Genomic DNA, 14,635 nt, shown 5'->3' with positions numbered 1-14,635 from the left:
GGTTCAGAGTGGGGGGATGGGGAAATAAGCCTGAAGTAATAATTGGCCTTTGATGAAAAGACATCCTGAATTGTACTAAGTGGAACTCACCGAGTCACGAACTGTCCTCCACAAAAAGCAAGCATGTTACATCTGCCGCTCTGCGATACATGAATTGATCGTGGAGTTGCTTGAAGGGTTGAAAATGAAAATGTTGAAACCTCTGGGGAGTCATCAGACCTAGACAGACACAAATATGTGTAAATGTCTATCAGCACTTCTGGTTCAAAGTGTATCACATTCCTAAATCTCTGACACCAGACAACTTCAGTGTGCACATCAGCAAATGGCCAAGGGCCTTCTAATTTGGACAACATGGGATTCTGGTAAAAACATCCAGACATACATGCAGCAAGTCTAAGCTGTAGATACACATTTTTTTTTTTGTAAACTACAGGTCACTTTGACTGCCAGCTGAGACCAAATCAAAAGTGAAAAACAGGAAAGTCTTAAAACGTATTTCCTTTGTCTTTTACGCTAAGAAGTAACGAGAAACCAGACTGTTTATTTGTTCATGGGGGAAGAGCTAAGGGGGTTGTGAAAGTTCCCTCTTTCCCCCTCAGTGATGAAACTTCATGAAAAAAAAAGCAGATCTTTGCATAATTTCATAATCCTAATTCAGGGTAGTGGCTGAAGCGTAGCGCTTGACCAGCTGCACAGGATCTGCAAGGGGTTTACCGTGGCCCCGCTGCACAGCTCAGCATGGCGACGGACACTGTGCACAAGGGGCTGTCAGTCACTTGAAATGGCTGTCAGTCACCTGAAACGGCTGTCAGTCACCTGAAGCAGCTGTCCGCCACCTGAAGCGGCTCTGAGGCCGCTGAGGGAGAGCCAAGGTCTAGTTTGGACAGGGTGGGTGAGAGCAGCCCTGGTGCGCTGGCACAACAGGCCCGGCTGGGGTGGCAGTGTTGGAACTGCTGCGGGCCACAGCATCTGCTTGCGGCACGGCATTACCTCACGCCGACCGTTTTGGTCTCAGTTTTTATCTTTTTAGCAATCATAGGAATTAAATAATTTAGAACTTGACTGGTTTCCTTATTTCTGTACCACGTGTGCACATTTTTGGCTGGTATAACGACAGCAACACTCGGACTGAAAAAAAAAATATTATAGATGCTTTATTCTTCAAAACCGATTTAAAAGCCCGACCTGGGGTCCCGCTCCCCCTCCCTCCCCTCCGTCACCCCGCAGCCCGGCGCTCCAGGACAGCATCCTGGACTCCCTGCCGCCCACCCCACCTGTGCGGGGCGGGAGCCCCGCGGCCGGCGGCGGTGATGGCGCCCGAGCCCGGCCCCGGCCCAGCCGCCGGGCCCCGCCGGACCGCGGGCGGGGGCGGTGCCCATTCCCCGGCAGCGGGGCGGCCTGCATCGGTGCGGCCCCCGCCGCGCCCCGCCCCGGCCTGGCTCAGCTCGGCCCGGCCCGGCCCCGGGCGGGCCGGCCGGCACTGCGCGCCCGCCATGGCCGGGCTGGGGCAGGGCGGTACGGGGAAGCCGCCGCTGCTGGTGAAAATCGTGATGGCCGGGGAGTCCTGCGTGGGGAAGACCTCCATCGTACGGAGGTACACGGAGCCCGGCTCACCGCCCGCCGGGGCTCCCACCTCCTCCTACTTGGCCACCATCGGTGAGTGACCGCGGGCCGCCTCCGGGCAGCCAGCGCTCCCTCGCAGCCCCCGGCCCGGCACCTGCCCGTTCCCCCCGGTGCCCGCCGGCTCGCCCCACGGTCCCCCGCAGCCCTCCGTGAAGCGGGGCCCCGCCGGCCGGTGGCGGGCGGCTGCGTGGGGACGCGGGAGCTCGCCGGACGCCCCGAGGGCCTGGCGGGTGTCCCCGTGGGCCGGCGGACGCCTGGCCGCCCGCCTCGCTCCCTGCGCTCCCCGGGTTGGCCTCACGGCCGCGGGTTTCGAACGCAGCCTGGCCGGCACGGGCAGCTGGGCACCGCCTGTTTCGGAGGTGTCAGATCTCCCTCTGCTACTGCTGCGTGTCTCCAGCCCTGGAGCAACTGAAACCTCTGCACAGGTTTGTCACAGGGTGTCGGGAAACATGTCAGCCTGGATCCAAAACCTCTTTGTGCCTGTGGTTTCGCTTTCTTTGCTGTTTGTCTAAACCCACTCTTTTTTAAACTTGGGAAGACAGCTTGTGTCTCACGTTTCCTATTGCCTGTGACTGCTGACAGAGTTGCTGTACACCGGTGTGAGCGTACAGAACACAGTATCTACCTCAAAGAGTTGTCTGGCATCAGTAAAATGCCCCGTTTTCCATGCTAGAAAGGGATTTATCTTCATGGTAATAATTCTAACAGTATAAAGTCAAGATATCTTCTCCTGTAGGTAGCCACGTGTGTGATTATTAAGGCAGAGCTATTGCTATGATGAAAAAAATTAGTCCTGCCAGACCAAGGTAGTTTTGTGTTGCGTTGCCATGCCGCCTTCTGCAGCACCACTGCAGATGGGAGGTGATGGGGAACTCCCCACGGCCATGGAACGCCAGCTCCACGGTGCCAAGGGGAACCGCAAGTTGACTGTCCACATGCTGAAAACTGGGTTATCAGCATGAAGACACATAATGTGGGTGCGGTGGTTTCATTTGCTGCGGAGATTTTCCCAGTTTCTTATTGGAAAATGTTCATTTTTAAAAGTTTGCGTGAGTGTAAGAATTATTTTTCATTTTCTACTTTAACCTTGATGAGAAGGTTAAAGTATGCACAAGAAATTGTGTGTTCCTGCATTTGGAATACACATCTCTTTTATACATTTTTCATTGTGAAAGGAGTTGGCTTAACTAAATAAGTAACAGATCATAGCTGTGGCAGCAGTTGGTCCAGGGAATACTTAATGTACGTGAGATGACTTGACCTGCCCACGTGAGTACAGCTGAACTTAAACTACTTTTTATTTTCTTGCCCATTCTCACAAAGCTTCTAAAACCAGCACAAACAAAAAAAGGAAGAACGCAACTAGCAGTAGAGTCGTGAAATCGATCCTTATAACAGGCAGCTTGTTACCAGGCTTAGCAAGGAGTCCCAAAGAATGGCTGTGAAAATAAAAATCAGCTTTGTTGATGCATTTTGTATTGGAACATAGACTCCTGACCATGAGGTTATTACTTTGAGACACAGTTTCTTTTACTCTTAATTCAGTCCACTGCAGAGTCAAAAACTCTTATACGGTGATGACATTAAGAATATATTTTCCAAGTTGTGGGTTGAAATAGTTTAAATAATAGTTAAGATAAAAGAGTTCTGTGACAGTTACGGACTGAGAGTAATCTCACTAGTTTTGTTATGGTTCCTGAAACCTATTCTTGAGAGATTAAAAAACTTTTTAAACAAATGTTTATCTGAAATGTAAATGAATCATCCAAATGTGGTATTTGTTACCTGAATGTGACGTTAAGGTTATTTCTGAAACACCATGTTCCATTTAATTCCATTTTAGGAAGTGTATTAGAATTTAGACTTTTAAAATTAATGGGATTGAGCGTGATGGCTTCCGAAAGAGTGATGTTGGAAGTGGAAGTTTCTTTTTCATGAAGACAGCTGCAACTGAGAGCATGGCCTGTAGATCGTGGCCCGTAACAGTGTAAAGGAGGAAGACACAATGCAATGGTTTTTCTGTTTGTGATGTCTTCTCCTTCTTTGTTGACACCATCAAAACAAATAACTGTTTTCATCCAGATGCCTATTTCGTACAAGCTCAGTCAAATGATCCCTGTCTGTCATACAGCCTATTGAATGCTCATCTGATGTTAATTGATTTTTCACCCTACCTGTCCAGCTGGAACGGTGATTTAAGTAGAGGGAGGATTATCTGGGCTGTGCAGCCTCTCAGCCATCCAAGTTCCCTGACAAAATCATGTGTCATCACCTTCCTTAGTGGCAAAGGGTCATAGGCACAGAAGTTAAAAGGTTGTTGAAAGTCTCATTTCTGTCTGTCGTAGTTCAGCCCCGATCAGGACCAGACTACGCAGTCTCTCTCTCACTCCCCCCACCCTCCGAGAGAATAGGAGGAGATGATATAAGAAAAACGGCTCAAGGTTTGAGATAAGGACAGGGAGAAATCCTTAAAGTTACCGTCACGGGCAAAACAGACTCGACTTGGGGAAAACTATTCATTTATTTCTAAAATTAGCAGGAGAATGAGACAGGGAACAAGATAACCTCCCCCCACCCCTCCCTCTTCCCAGGCTTAACATTATCTCTACTACCTTCCCCTCCCGAGCGGCACGGGGGGGGAAAAGGGAATGGGGGTCGCGGTCAGTTCATCACGCGTTGTTTTACGCCGCTGTATCATCGTCGGGGGAAGAACTCCTCGCATTCCTCCTCTGCTCCAGCGTGGGGTCCCTCCCACGGGCCACAGTCCTCCGTGAAACTGCTCCGGCGTGGGTCATCTCTTCCACGGGGTGCAGTCCCTCTAGAACAGCTGTCCCAGCGGGCCCTCCACGGGCCACAGCCTCCTTCAGGCCTCCACCTGCTCTGGCGTGGGGTCCTCCACGGGCTGCAGGTGGATCTCTGCCCCTCCGTGGACCTCCATGGGCTGCAGGGGGACAACCCGCTCCACCATGGTCTTCACCACGAGTTGCAGAGGAATCTTGGCCAGGAGCCATATTACTCCTCCCCCTCCTTCTTCACTGACCTTGGCGTCTGCAGCCGTTCCTCACAACAGGCTGGCAGACGCCTCTCAGGATCCTTTTTACATCTTATTCACTTCTCATCTCCTCTCCACTTCTTGCAGCCAGGCCGGGCCGAGTTGGGCCCAGTCAGCTGCCCGGCGGGAGGCCAGAGGGTGAGGCCTGCAAGGCCCATGAGGCTCGCGCCTCCCCCTCTCTGCCCCCCGCTCAGCTGCTTCACATCTTCTCCCCTCTTTTTTTTTCTGCTTTCCCATTCTTAAATACGTTATCACAGAGGCGTTATCACGGGACATTCTGCTACCAATTGGCTCGGCCTTGGCCAGCAGCGGGTCCGCCCTAGGCCTGGCCGAGTCCACTGAACAAAGGGGAGCAACTTCTAGCAGTTTCCTACAGAAGCTACCACCTTAGGCCCCCCCTCACTAAACAAAACCACGACACTGTCTCATCAATGAATCACAGGTTTGTGTTACTAGGAAAAATCCTAGTATTATTGTAGGGGGGGGGGGGAAAAACCACAACATTTTGTCGTAGGCTCCAGTAGTAGTGAACTTTTCTAAAATTATTTATTTTATGAAAAAAAGAAAAATGCATCTGCAGTAAATTTTCGTTGAAAGCTTTTTATGCAGCACTTAAACACTCAAGGCTGAATGCCCTTCCTCTTCAATTACATAGTTTGGGTAAATTATAAGCAGTTACAGTTTTCTAATTAAACTTATATGCATCATAAGGCACATGCATTGTATTATGAATAGACTATAAATAATAAATTTTTTGTTTAAACAATGGCATTGCATATAAAGCCATAGAGAAAGTTTATGAACAAGAAAGCCCCTTGCATACAAGTGAACAGGATTATGATCTCACAGGCTGTGTGGTTGTTATTTTGCTTTATTATGGTGGCTATTGTGCCCCAGCACATGTTTTCTGTGAGGAACGTTTCTGTAGAGGTGTAAGTCCTCCCAAATCTGTCATACTTGAAAGTGGTGCGACTCCCACTATAGGATTTAAAAAAAAAGCAAGATAATTTTATTTTTACTTTTTTCTCAAAAGGAATCTTTTGCTTTTTAATGCCTGTATGTAAAAAAAAAAAATATTCAGAGTGAAGTTGCAAATTCAAGTGATTTACGCATTTGTTCTAATGCACCATGAATAAGAGAACCAGCTCTGAAGTCTGTGTAGATTCCCTGATACTCACTTCAGAGAGAAATAGAGTTAATCCACAAAAATGAACCATACTGAAGGTAAACATGTCCTGTGTTAACAGCAGTAGTAGTAATCTACTTTTTTTTTTTTTTAACAAGGCTGGGTTTTTTTTTTGTCACTCTTACTTTCCTAACAAATGATCTTATGCTATGAGTTACCTTTCTTACCAAAACAGTGATTATCAGTACTTGTGACCGCTCAGATGCCACTGCGCTTCGGATGTTCCTTGACATGTGCAGGAAAAGAACCTGATTCCAGTATTGCACCAACAGCTAGTAAGGGTTAAGTATGAGTAGGAGTAACATGGTGCATGCTCAAGGCACAGCACCTCACTGGGGCCCTTGCCCGGCTTGGGCACAGGAGTTCATAGCAACTGCTGTCCTGTTTCCAGAGCTGAAGATGCTGATGACAGTAGGTGGGCTAGGTAGAACCTGCACCTGGGCATGTACTACCCTCTGTCCATGCTGTCACCATTGCATCTCCTGCTAAGCTGCTCAAACTCACATTTTTTCTAGATAGACATATTTTTTTAGCCTTTTCTATCAAGGAACTTGCCAGCTGTATTGGGGTGAAAAATGCGTTGTTATTATCTACAACTACAGAAGACCTCTTTGAAGAGGACTTTTGCAGATGGCCAAAGAGTGTTTTATTGATATTGAGGGAAGAGAGGGGTAATTCACAGCTGAATTCCCCTGTGGTTGACTATTTTGATGCTTTTTAGACCTAATTGTCTTTAAGGTGCCTCAATCCTAATATGGGCATATTTATTATTTGCAATGTAAGGGAAAGAAATTAAACTCATGGCTATAAAACTTGGAAATAACAACTGTAATTTGAACTTGTACCTTTTTGGTTTTATTTGACAGCTTAAAAGAAGCAAATACAAGCTGTTGCGTTCAAATAACATTTATCTCAAGAGTGGTAATCAATGCTCGCTTTGTTATGTTGATCATGTTGTATAATACATGGGCCTGAAAGCATCTGAAATCTGTGAGCTGTCTTTGGCATTGTATTTCTCATTTTTCTTTTCTGTCTTTCCAATTTGCTAAGTTTGCTGGGAATTTCATATAAACACATGAACAATTCATGCATGCAGAACATATTGACTTCTGTTTTTCACTAACATTCATTGACCTTTTAGGTCAATAAATTTTGAAGTTGACTTAAGAAGTCAATAAGCCTTATTTTAATTTAGATTAAGTTTTAGTCTGATTCAGCATTCTGCTTCCCTTTTTATAAATAATAAAAAAAAAAGCTTATAGCAATTTATTGTTAAAATGTATGTCAGCTAAGAGCTGTGTCCTGTAGGTCTAGGAATCCCTGGCTGAATTATAATTTTTTGCTGTATTCCCAACACACCATTTGAAAGTGACATTCCAGCCTCCCAGTGCGTCCTCTGTCCCTCTCAACTGCTGTAACATCAATTGTAGAAAGTGATACAGGTAATTAAACAAAACCATGTGAATTTCAGGAGCAAATGTTTTCCATCACGTTAGAATTTCACCTTACATGAGCAAATTTGGCTTAAATTACATTTCCATCTGACATTATTAATTCTATCAAGTAAGCTTTGTGTAATATTAATTACAGATACCAATTATATTATTTCATCTTTCCTTTCCATTGGAGCTTCAATAAAAATTCATCAAGTGAAGGACATGATTATCATAATAATTTTAAAAATCCACCTAAACTCTTTTACCACATACACACAAAAATGTTAATAGCGTTGGAGTCTTGCATGTGAGAGTGTACTCATCCAAGTTTTGTGCACAATACATCCAGAAGTAAAAAGGAAGGGAGCATTTGCTCTGTTCCATTTTTGGCTTACTGCCATGGATGCTTTCCTTTGATAAAGTAGCTGGGCAGACAGGTTCTTGCAGAAATCAGTGCAATGGTATTAACTTGAAATTTTTGTGCTTTTTCAATCTGTTTAGTTCTTTCAAATGACATTACTACAGGTGAAAGACCACTCTGAAGTCATGTTAAGTAGCCATATTTTGACCTTCTGAAATTTCGACCATGCAATGTGGCCAACTATCACAGTGTCACCTAAACTTAAATTAATATAATTGACAAAAATAGCCTTATTGTTTTTCAGTGGAAAAAAAAATGAGCAGAGAAATTATCAAACAGTATCTCTAATTTAATCAATAAAGTAATGGGAAAAAAATATTTAAGTGTGAGGAAATGCATCAATCTAAGATAGCAGCTGATAACTGGAAGATTCTCATGTTAAGTTTGGAGCTTCAACAAGTGATAAATCCTGGTATCATCTACCACATTTGGAGTACTAGTTTGATAATGTAATAATGGAAAACATTATAAAATATAAGGAAAGTATGTTTGAGGAAAGATCTGCAATGTATACAGAGACAACATTTTGCACTGGTTTCAAGTGCTAATGCCTGATTTTAGCATTTGCACTCTGGATCTGGGATACACAGAGATTAAGGCTGTAGACACAATCCTCTTCTTTTTGAATGAAATCCAGTGTATGCTTGTTTTTGTGTTTAAGTAGTACAGCTAATTTATCTTCTTGTTCATGGCACCCTAGATATTTTTTTTTAGGGATTGGAAGAAAGGACAGAAAAATGGCGTTGCACGTGCAACAGCTTTGTAAGCATTTCTGCCTCCCCATTCATAGCTGCCACGCTGTTGTGATGAAACTGGAAACAGGCGAAATTGCCAATGTATTTGCCAAATGTTACTGTGCACAGGCCATGAAACTGCTGTCACGTCACTTCACTATTTATGGAAATACATGCATGTAGTTTCAGAATATCTGCACCTTTGCTTTGTCCTGCCCCTCCATGCTTTGTATTGTATTTGTGTAATGTATTGGCACGTAGCTGTGATCGCCATTGAATAATTCCTTTTTACAGCTTCCATTTTGAATGTATATGGTTGGCTAGTTATCCTTTGTTTGATATAGTTCCTTTTCACTTTCTGTTCCAAATTGCATGATAACTAGAGCTAAGAATCAATCTTCAAAAGGAATCCATGTTATTATAAGAAATGTTACAGATTTTCTTCTTTCTTCTAGGCATTGATTTTAAAGTAAAGCCAGTAATGTTTAATGATAGAAGAGTGAAACTTCAAATATGGTAAGTTTTAATTTATATCACAAATGAGAGCCAACTAACTTAAATTACAGCATGAAAAATCTCATCTGCTTTTAATTGTGTGTCTTCCTAAAGTGCAATTGTTCCGACTAGGTCATTTTAAAATTTGAATTTGGCCTAGGGGAGCATATGTTTTGCAGCAACTAATGTAAGTTAAAAAGAGAGTTGTCGCTAGATTGCTTTAACAATAAAACTTTGCTGTTGCAGCATACAAACACTGCAGATCTACGATCCATATTAAGTATATTTAATTGTGTAAGAACATTGAGGGAAGTGACAAAGCAAGAAAATTTCACATTTCATTGCCCATCAAATGCATGTTCAAAAGGGTCACCGAGAGAGAGCTAGTAAGATGAATCTTTGGGAACCTACACTCTCTTTTTTAGTTTCTGAGGTTTTTCTAAAAGCTGTGTAGGGCTACTGACACCCAGCTCTCCAGGCATGCAGTACTGAAGGTTATCTATATTTACCAGAATTTAACTTCTCAAGAAGTAACTCTGTATATGATTTATCCAGTATTAGACCAGTATTAGATGTGCAATTACTCCATCTCAAGTTTTAATACAAAAGTCTTGGAGTCCTGTTTACAGCTTTCTAAAGGCATAATTTTGTGTAGGAATCTCTGCATCCCTGTATTTTATGGCTTTTTTTCCCAAAATCTACCTTCCTTCTAAACCAGCTTATTCTCTGTGTCACAGTTTACAAAGGTTTTATCAGAATATGGGATGTAATCTGACTCCTGCGGTGCTGGTACTTCAGATTTTTTTTTATCACCTGAGTTGTACTGATCATAGAGTAATCTGGGTTGGAAGGGACCTTTAAAGGTCATCTAGTCCAACGCCCCTGCAAGGAGCAGGGACATGTCCAACCAGATCAGGTTGCTCAGAGCCTCATCCAACCTGGCCTTGAACGTTTTCAGGGACGGGGCATCCACCACCTCTCTGGGCAACCTGTTCCAGTGTTCCATCACCATCATTGTAAAAAATGTTTTCCTTATATCAAGTCTGAATCTGCCTCCTTCTTGTTCTGTCACAAGAGGTCCTGGTAAAAAGTTTGTCCCTATCTTTCTTATAAGCCTCCTTTAAGTATTTAAAGGCTGCAATAAGGTCTCCACAGAGCCTTCTGTTCTCCAGGAAGTTAACCTTTATGATTAAGTAATCATCTTAATATTTAATCTTAAGTCAAACTTAATGGTTAACTGTATATAAAGAAGCAATGGTGGGCTTGAAGTTACACATAGACTTCAACCGCTGGTTTAGCTTCCCTAGTAAGGCTGTATTATTCAGAATAAATCTTTAGTGTATTTCTTTCACTGCTTTATCTGGCACCCAGATATTCTCTCATCCTTATCTTTGGTTGTTCCTTTCATATTAGGGTGCATCATTGAAAATTTATACAATACTCCTTAAAATAAAGTGATTTTTCTTGGAGGTTCTGCAGTTTTATAATCTTTTTTTTTTTTTTTTTTTCCCCTCCTGTATATGTGATTTCCTACAATTTCTTTCAGGGATACTGCGGGCCAGGAGCGATTCCATACACTTAGTACTAGCTATTTTCGTGGTGCACAAGGCTTTGTTCTTGTATATGATGTCACGAATCTGGACAGCTTTCAAAGTATAACAAGCTGGATGAAAGACATACATCAGGTAAATATATCTAACAGCGATTGATCTCTTAATAAAGGTGGTTAGTGAGTTACTGCAGTTAATATTTTAAATGTCTGCATGAGATTTATTCTTGTTCCTTGAGCTGTATCTTTCTAATCAGAATTTCTTACATTTAACTTGGCACACAGTATGATAGTGGGATTACTGTTATCTGAAACCGGAATACAATGTAGATTATCCAGGACAAGCCCACGGTTATACAGGAGTGTTTTCTGAAGTACTTTTGGCCAGCAGGTTGAGGGAGGTGATTCTCCCCCTCTACTCTGCCCTGGTGAGACCCCACCTGGAGTACTGTGTCCAGTTCTGGAGCCCCCAACACAAGAAGGACATGGAGCAGTTGGAGAAGGTCCAGAGGAGGGCCATGAAGATGATAAAAGGGCTGGAGCACCTCTCTTATGAGGACAGGCTAAGAGAGTTGGGGCTGTTCAGCCTGGAGAAGAGAAGGCTCCGGGGAGACCTGATAGCGGTCTTCCAGTACCTCAAGGGGGCCTACAAGAAAGATGGGGAGAGGCTGTTTAGTAGGGCCTGTTGCGATAGGACAAGGAGTAATGGTTTTAAAATAGAGGGGGGTAGATTTAGATTGGATATTAGGAAAAAAATTTTTACAATGCGAGTTATAGAACACTGGACCAGGTTGCCCAGAGAGGTGGTGGATGCCCCATCCCTGGAAACGTTCAAGGCCAGGCTGGATGAGGTTCTGAGCAACCTGATCTAGTCGGGGATGTCCCTGCTCCTTGCAGGGGGGTTGGACTAGATGACCTTTGAAGGTCCCTTCCAACCCTAACCATTCTATGATTCTATGATTCTAAAACATAGCTTCCAATCTGGTTTTGCACATGCTGAGTTATGGTGCTTCTGTCACTGATGTAGCTAACGCACAAGCCAGTCACCATGAGCTCATCCCAGAATTTTAATTGGCTTCCATGTAAAAATTCCATATCACAGCCAGTGATTTCCCTTTCCTAATTTCATTGCGTTAGTGTCGTCACCTCATCTCAAGAATCAAAATAAATAAATAAAATGAAACATCCTCTTTGTCCTTGCTGGATATTCCCTTTGAGAGAATGGTTTCGAGAAGGAGGAACTGAGGGAGAAAAAGGAGAATCCGTTTTTGGTGGCAGTGAGCTGTTTGGTTATCTCCGCTGCTTATAGTATTGAAGGTGGAAGCATGTGCTTTCATGTGACACAGGAAATGATTCAACAGCACATGGCTGCCAGATGGGGAGAGTGTTCCCACCTCCCTTCCTGCTTCTGAATGTGAGCTCCCACTGTGCTGTTTCTGGAACCTGTCAGAGCCCTCTGAGGTTCACTCTGACTTCCTAATGTGGTAGAAACCTAACACTGCAAGACCAGTTGGATGGTTTTGTGCTCCATTAGTGAGTTAAGATGTTCATAGAAAGCAAAGGTGCAAGGTAAACAGGTAGGAGTACGAAGGCCAGAAGAGTAGGGAGGCCAGGAGAAGAATGTGCGGGAGCAAAGTGAGGGAGGAACCAGGGAGGGAGGAGTGGGCAAGCCCTTAGGTATCAGATCATTCAACTACCTGTAACCCTGCACCATGAGTCTTTGTTGCTAGGTCTCTCTTGATGTGTTCTCTGGTACGTAGAGGCAGGTCAGTTTTAGACTACAGTATTTCAGTTGGAAGGGACCTACAATGATCATCTAGTCCAGCTGCCTGACCACTTCAGGGCTGACCAAAAGTTGTAGGGTGGAGGGAAGGACAGGACTAGCTCTTGTAGCCACCATGCAGGCTTAGATCTGCTTAAGTCAGTCAGGAAATCACATTTGCACAAGCTTGCTTTCCGTACATGACACTTAGAAGCTTTCGTGTAAACATACTCAAGGTACTAATATTTAGATTGTTTAATCTTAACCTCTGAAGGTACTTTGTTAGTTTAGAATTTTAAAAATGGAAAAATAGCTATTTTAAAACAATTTCTGGGAATGTAAATTGCATGATTGATTGTACCAATCTCAAAACCAGCAATTAGTGAGTGTTGTAACAGAGCTAGATAATAATAAAAAATTTCATTTAATCCTAGTGGGATATTAATTTCTGAAGCGTCTTGGTGAAAATATATGGGGCCATTCATTGTAAAAGAAGTGTTTTTAAGCAATAACTGTTAAAACAGAGAGCATTTCATGAAAATTAATTACTTACTGGACGTTGGTGACATTCCCTGCATTTGCTTTGGTCTGTGAATGCAAACCAGTATTTGATTCCCCACAAACGCCCAGTATCAAAGTGGCTGTTGCTACAGCACCCTTTAAAATATGCAAGCATAGAAAAGTTAAATACAATTTTAAACAGGAAAAGATAAAGGTTTCATTAAACACCAGACTAATAAGTAATGTAAAGCTTGCAGCTGAACCAATCAAACAGGATATCTTGAGACAATTCAGTTATTACATTATGCTCTCATTTTTTAATTCTTTGTACATAGAGATTTTAAACAGAAAGTTTTAAAAAAAAATCGGTTTAGTGTGCTAGGCCCTTTTTAACAACAGTTTAAAATAACAATCTAAGCAATTTAGCATTCCTAAAAACTCCATTGATTTTTTTAAAAACTGGCCAGTCAGTGCTATTACAATCAGATTATCAGTAATGTTCTTATTGTATTTCTATTACTTTAAGTGTGGAATACAGCAACTTTCCTATTAAAAATGAATTATTGTTCAAGGAAGTTGAAGACACAAATATGCTGCCATATCTGTATTGTTGTAAAATTTGTATTCAGAAGTAGAGGAAACAAAGTAACATGACTACTTTAAAAGCTTACTAGAAAAATATACTCACAGATTAGTATCTTAGGACATTATTGGCAAATCTAATACAGGTATATTGGATTTGTAATGCACTCATTAGGAGCATGATAATTGCAGGAAAATTACTTTAGAACCTGAAACCATTCTTTATTTGTAGGATTGTGGGTCATGTCCAATTTATTAAGGTGTTCCTCTTGTCTGCTGACATGGCTTTTAGTTACTGCAGGCAACTGTTCTGAAAGACTGATTCTGTTTGGCCTTTAAAAATTAAATACTAGTAACCGTGTACCAAATCCATTTGCAGAAAACAGTTCTTTCAAGGATATTTTGAACAAGATTCCAACTAACATATTGTCAAGAAGTTCCTCACAATATAGTGATCAAATGCTCAAACAGGTGCCCCGAGAGGATCTGAACATACTTAAAATTCGATTCAACAGGGCCTTGAGCAACCTGACCTGACTTTGAAGTTGGCCCATCTTTGAGCAGGGGCTTAAACCAGATGACTTCCAGAAGTCTTTGCCAACCTAAATCACTCCATGATTCTCGCATGGCATCTGGATCTCCAAAAACTTTTGACATAGATGGCAGGTGCTAGTTTTCTTTTAAATACACTGGACTGGTTTTCATTGTGCTAGTCTCCTGGTGTGGCCATGAAGGTAGCCATTACCAGTTCCTAACAATTATTTCCGTGCTGGAAATTCTCTGCTAGCACTGAATTTTCTGCATGAGGAAGAGAAATTAATTTTCTCATGCAGTAGCAAGTCTGGGTGACATAATTTATTTTTATTGAAATGCACTATCTTTCTCTTTGTACTACCTGAAGAACTGACCCCTCAGTCAGGATATGAAATGTTGTGTGTTGAGTTAGTGCCATTTTTGTATAGTGCCCTTTTCTGGTTCTGTTCATTTGATGCATCTGAGAGTTGGGATACTGGACTGTCTTTCAGTGTTTCTGCATCATACTTAAATAAAAGCAGCGCAGCAAACTGCTTTACAAATGTACATTAGTTTGACTTCAAACTCTTCTGAGCTTGATTATTTCAAACTCTTCCTCAGCCTGATGTCAAAAGGATCGAATTGTTCCAGTTCATAGATGGTTTTGTTGTTGTGGCTTTGATTAGAATTGAAAATTCTTGTTCTTGTCACTTTAATAAATTGGTTTATCTCTAATCCCAGACTGGTTTCAGGATAAATTTGTTTATATCTAGTCCTG

At 42.6% G+C, this 14,635-nt stretch overlaps 1 protein-coding gene across 2 annotated transcripts in view; it reads left to right on the top strand.

Annotated features, from left to right (window-relative positions):
* Window positions 1-1,442: 1,442 nt before the first annotated feature.
* The window catches only part of LOC104474970 (ras-related protein Rab-10), a 32,540-nt gene continuing 19,347 nt past the window's right edge, over window positions 1,443-14,635 (top strand). For both annotated transcript variants that reach the window (XM_086742294.1, XM_086742293.1), the window contains exons 1-3: window positions 1,443-1,659; window positions 8,911-8,971; window positions 10,497-10,635. In XM_086742294.1, the coding sequence (XP_086598420.1) occupies window positions 1,497-1,659; window positions 8,911-8,971; window positions 10,497-10,635 (363 nt within the window). In that variant the 5' untranslated portion in view covers window positions 1,443-1,496. The remainder of the gene's footprint in view (window positions 1,660-8,910; window positions 8,972-10,496; window positions 10,636-14,635) is intronic.

Source organism: Chlamydotis macqueenii, chromosome 2, assembly GCF_036417535.1.
Source record: "Chlamydotis macqueenii isolate bChlMac1 chromosome 2, bChlMac1.mat, whole genome shotgun sequence".
In the NCBI taxonomy this organism is placed as follows: domain Eukaryota; kingdom Metazoa; phylum Chordata; class Aves; order Otidiformes; family Otididae; genus Chlamydotis; species Chlamydotis macqueenii.
The sequence above is the reverse complement of the archived record's forward strand: the minus strand, read 5'-3'. Positions and strand labels throughout refer to the sequence as shown.